General features: G+C 37.2%; 1 protein-coding gene across 4 annotated transcripts in view; it reads right to left on the bottom strand.

Moving 5' to 3' along the window:
• The window catches only part of LOC111873443 (tRNA (uracil-5-)-methyltransferase homolog A), a 172,754-nt gene that overhangs the window by 14,523 nt on the left and 152,231 nt on the right, over positions 1 to 6,000 (bottom strand). For all 4 annotated transcript variants that reach the window (XM_023868169.2, XM_023868167.2, XM_023868166.2 and 1 more), the window contains one exon: positions 1,883 to 2,029. In XM_023868169.2, the coding sequence (XP_023723937.1) occupies positions 1,883 to 2,029 (147 nt within the window). The remainder of the gene's footprint in view (positions 1 to 1,882; positions 2,030 to 6,000) is intronic.

Raw genomic sequence — 6,000 nt, forward strand, 5'->3', positions numbered from 1 at the left:
AGAATAACACATTGCCAAATTCTTGGACTTTGACTGGCCTAAGTAATGGAAAATGGTCATGAGATTTGTAATTTGGATTGTCAGGAATCTCTACAGGTAGATTAACTGAAAACAGCAGCAGGGGAATTATCAAGTGTATTGGAATTACAAGTGAACAAAGGCACTTCAGAAAAATACTTATTAGTAATTTCATAGCATATAAAAGAGTTCTGATCAAATGTTAATTTACATAAATCTATGTTTATGAAAATTGGCTGAAAGGCAAGAAATGAAGAAAAGGTAATGTAATAATCATGAAATAAAGAGAATGGAATAATTTAAGCACTTAGAACATAAAACAGTAACATACAGAACAGTAAAAGACTTACGGAAGTAATGAAATATCTGTTACCTATAATTATACCCTGAAAATGCAATATGCCAAAGGGAAAATATATCTATTTAAAAAGTTACTACATGGCCAAATGAACATATGGAGCAGAAATACAAGCATGGGCCAAGGAAAGCAGCAATAGGGATGAGATTTTTAAGTACATAAGAAGAAACCAGAGGAGGAAAAGAAATGGGGGGGGAAGGGAAACATTTGAAGATAAATTTCATCTTAAGAGAAGGAAGGAAAAAAACTGGAACAAAGTGAGCGAGAGGAGAAAGAGAGATGGAAAAGCTTGGTTGCTAGAAGATCTACATCAATGCTGAAACAACTGAAGAACTTACATTTAGTGGAAGTACAAGAGGGTTAATTGGATAAGGGTTGTCGTGAACCAGCGGATGATTACATATCTTTCTATGGAAATGGGGATGCTGATCATCACTTAGGAACAATTTTCTTCATACATTATGGAATCATATCAGTAATATGTAATAGGATGCAAATGGAATAAGCACCACTTTTAGCTGCTCTACCAGTCTGAAATGTACCCTTCAGTTTTATGCATTTTCACCGCTGCATAAATGCTGTATACATAATTACACGGTTTACAAAATTAAACAAATGTCAATTGCAGGTACTGAAGATGTCTTCACAGCCACTTTACACTGAGGTTCTATAATTTATTACATGCCAGAGACTCGTACATGAACCTATTATAGGTTCATACAGAAGTCTCTGGCATATAACAAATTACAGAAAAAAAATTTTTACAGTGCCATCATCTATGTTTTCTTTGCTATACTATTTATTTCATAATAATATTGATAATTTTGGAGTAATTTATATTTTTTTGTATAGGATCATATTTTAATTAAATGTCATCATTCAATCAGGACCATGAGCTCTTATGGTAAGAATTTAAATTTGGTTCAAGAAAGTTTAATAACAAGAATGTCACTTGATGTAAGAGCCTAGAAAGAGTTGGATCACATGTTTCTAAACCTTATAGCACAGAGAGCAGCCAATGGATAGAGCTACCCATGTGCAAGAAAGTCAAAGGATTAATAATGAAGAATTATAATAAACTGAAGCACAAAATGCATATAGAATTAACAAAAAAATATATTTAAACCTAAATCTGGAATTTGATTTTTTTCATTCTGGTCCGTCACACTAATACTGTAATAGGGGCTTGTAACAGTATTGATGTAAAGGCGTTCCTCTGAAGATGGTCCCTGAAGACCAAAACATGTAAGGGCATGAATAATTGAAATAAGAAAATCTTTACCAGTTACACTGGACAGAACTATTTAACTTTCTCATAAAATTGGAAACATGAAATTTAAAAATTAATAGCACGAAGATGTGTATCATAATGGTAGTAAACCTAGGGGTTCCTAAGAAGAGAAATTTCTGAAGTAGATGAATGACTTTATGCTCTCAAAGATTCTGCTTCATCTAGTTAAGTGACTGATGGACTGCTCTGTTTAATTCATCTCACATAGTTCTTACCTGTTCTTCATATGGAATGTTATGGTAAGGAATGGTAACCATCAACACTCGTTCATCTACTGACAGATCCAATTTAGCCTTCTTTGCATCACTATCATCTCCGGTACTTTCCTCTGGCTTGCGCTTCTGAGCATCAGTTGTCAATATCTAGTCAAGAGAGAGAAAGAAAAAAGAATCAGAACACACATCTAAATCACTAATTTGTGGCTTGATAAATATCACGCAATTAAATCTGCTTGGACTCAAAACTTAATTCCAGTAAGACCTCATTAATTCAATTGGGAGCAAACCCTTGTTCAAATTAGTGACCGTATTAGACAAACGCTACTGAAAATATTGTAATTTTTATATCCACTGCTAGGCAATGGGTTTCTAAACACATTCTCGTGCCAACAAATACACACGCAATAACAGAAGAACTGCCATTTCTATGGAATGGCAACATAAACATACCTTTATAACAATAGAGGAATTGCTAGGATACGGTGTCCTCAATGTGTTTTCTATGTATGGTCCATGCCAAAGGTTTATAGGGGACAACGAACCCATTATTATTCATCATGCAACCCCTTACACATGACATTTTGGTGTCAGAAGAGGTCGGATTTGATCAATTGGATCAAATTATTGGACAGAAAAAGTTATACCACCACACCATTAGTCACGCAGCCATTAACTCATGATAACTGGAAATGACTTGGAACCTGCACTGGAGTAGACTGAACTGTGTAGTTAAGAGTGCCACACTACAAAAATGGAAAACAGGGAACTCCTTAATGCCATTAAAGAAGTAATGGATGCTGTCCACGAGGAGAGGATGGCCAAGTTAGACACCAATCAGGAAAGGATGGAAGCCAATATGAATGCATGGAGAGAAGAGATGAAGGCCAGCTGAAAAGTGAGGAAGACCAGGGATTTGGAGGCAAACGCAGAAGAGAAAGAGCCTGGGGTAATGTATCAGGAGTTCTGCAACAAATTTGATGCAGTGGAAACAGGGGCCAGAATCTAGCTGCAGAATGCTGCCACAAGCCAAAGGATCGGTCCCAAAGGAAACCGGGCTCTGCTCGCAGTGGGATGACCCACTGTGAAAAAGAGAGATGGCACAAGGGAAATGTCATTGGGAAAAACTGGACCAGAGACACCATGGTATGTGGAACCTTGGAAAGATGGATATTTTGAAGGAGGCTGGAACACAAAAATCGGATAAGGAACTGAGACCTGAAACAGCACCTACAAAGTCAGAGGGAATTCACCAAGCTCTACAGGAAAATCACTGGACTGGAGATCGTGAAGAGAATTGCCAGATCTACTGTTGGGTTGCGGATAATCAAGGTTTGGACCTTGTGGAGGGGTTGACCGCATCAAAAATGGAAGAACCTCCTTGCAGCTTTAGTGTAAGAGGAGCTGGAAAGGTGGGAACCCTGGCCACTTGGTATGGTTTTGGCCTGAATATTGGAAAAGAAAAACTGCTGGATGGTGAGGCACCTGGATTGACCAGAACCTTATCAGGGAGCCACTAGGGACAAGCACCTTTAAGGAGGCAGCAGTGGTAGAGGTTGAAGCGAAGTCACCACATGAAAAACTAAGTAGTCACACAAGATGTCACGAGCAGAAAGCTTGGAAAAAAAAAAGGAACGGTGACACATTGACAGGTCATTCAGGATGAAGAGCCTTAAGGAGAAAGCAATGTGACATTTATATCCATTGCTGGGCAACGGGTTGCTAAACACATTCTCGCGGCAATGAATACACAGGCAACAATAGAAGAATTGCTAAACAAAGGCAAAAATAATACTGTCTAATGTGATTATTTAAGTTGTATCACTGAGGATTTACCTCCCTTACATGTTTCGATCCTTACGGATCATCCTCAGAGGGTATCAAAACATGTAAGGGAGATAAATCCTCAGTGATAAAACTTAAACAGTCACATTAGACGGTATTATTTTTGCCTTTGTAATTGTTAGTGTGACGGACCAGAATGAAACAAATCAAATTTAGAAGAATTGCTGTTTCCATGCAATGGCAAACATAAACACACCTCCAAAACAAGAGAGGAATTGCTAGGATACAGTGTGCTCAATGTGTTTTCTGTGCGTGGTCTGTGCCGAAGGTTATTAGAGGACCACGAAGGTCGTTTGCAGTCAGTCATAGAATGAGAAGGAGAATGAAGAGAGTCCTCAGTGGTCAAGGAAGAAGGGTTAGACTGAAGACTGACTGCGAGCTGTAATAATTGGTTGTAACTGTAAAGATGTGCCAATAAATCCTACTAATCCTGTCTAATCCACAAACCATTATCATTAGTCATGCTAACCTCAAATGAGTGAGTGTTCAAGGAAATTATAAAATGGACTTCACGAGCCATTTTAGGTAATACAATTTTATTTTGAAATTTAGATTGCATATTGTAAAATAAACTACTTAGGATTATTTAGTATTATTGAGACTGTGTTTTCTAGATCTAGAATGCTTTTACTTTAAATCTCTTTTAAAGTGCCCTTGGAGTTTCATGTGATGCTTACGTGTGCCTACCATCATCTATGCCAGCACTACATGCAGCAGTCTGCAATCGCTGACAGCAGCAATGTGATAATCAAGGTCATAATGCACAAAAGACAAGTTCAAATTATGATATCTGCACTAGTGAGGTTTCACTGTAACATATCTCATTTCAAAAACAGAATATTTAATCAATGAGCACTAGTGCCACCCATGAGGAAACTCTTACAGTACCACAGATGGCACAAGAAAATGAGAAAACATAGAACAGTTTTCTTTCATTTCCCTACTATTGCTGCTAACCATGGCCCATCAGTAGATCATATGAAGTTTATTGGTATGGGAGAGAATGGAACTTACAAAAATGTGATTCTTTCATCAAATCAATTATTTGAAAGGATTCTGACGATGGTGTATACTGTACTTCTTTTGGCTTATTTTGGACTTCACCCATCGTCCGGTATATAAAAAAGACAAAAAAAAACCACAACATTTCGGAGACTGGATCTGTCTCCGTCTTCAGGTGTATAGGGAAGGTTTAACCTTGAGACTAGCTCTTTCTAAGGGGCCCAACTGAGTAGGTTAAACCTTCCCTATACACCTGAAGACGGAGACAGATCCAGTCTCCGAAACGTTGTGGTTTTTTTTTGTCTTTTTTATATACCAGACGATGGGTGAAGTCCAAAATAAGCCAAAAGAAGTAAATCAATTATTATTTGGAAAAATTAGTCTTCAATGAAAGTATCATAACTCACGCACACATTTAAAGCACATCTGTTCAAATAATTCAACTTCCAAAAATTGTAGAAACGCTAATTACATAAATCCTCTCCTTAAAAATGCTTTTAAGATCCCTGCCAACAAAGACTGTTCTTTGGAACTTCTTATAATAACTGCACATTAGTTGAAAGCATTCATTTATCCCATAACATAATCGAGTTTGTTACAATGGGTACCATATATACGCTAGTGTGGAAAGTTCTTCCACTCCTACTGCCTACATAACATATATTCTATATGTGAACATTTCATCATGTTCACAGTTTGCTAATGAACACCTGCACTTTATAAGTGCCACCGACTGATTATCAGCTGGCTACTGCTGCTTTAATGATGTTACTGTATCTGATTTTTAAACACTACACCATATTTCCTTGACATACTGTAGGTAAATGTGAACAATATACCAAAATCATTAACATAATGGCAATGGACAAGTCTAAACAGTTATGTAGAAGTATCAAATACAACCATGCTACTCCAACCACCAACCACCACTAACAGGACATGACTAATGTTATATTTTAGCGTCCTGTTGCACTGATTTAAGTCCATGATTTATTTTATCCGTCTTCTAGTGCATACATTTATTTATCCCCTCCTTTCACTCTCACTACATGTTTCGGCACCAATGTGCCATCTTCAGGTGCTGATCCAATCCACGACAAACTAATTCATTGCATGCCTTGTCTTTACATACTAAAATAACTAAAATATATATTTATCATATATACTGACAAATGTCAAGTGTTAAAATACTAAAACTGTACAGCATATTTCTTTCCTACGTCGTGTTTCATTACGCGAGTCACGTCTATCATCCTCTGTTGGAGCACTCT

The sequence above is a fragment of the Cryptotermes secundus genome, unplaced genomic scaffold (assembly GCF_002891405.2).
Source record: "Cryptotermes secundus unplaced genomic scaffold, Csec_1.0 scaffold333, whole genome shotgun sequence".
Taxonomy (NCBI): Eukaryota; Metazoa; Arthropoda; class Insecta; order Blattodea; family Kalotermitidae; genus Cryptotermes; species Cryptotermes secundus.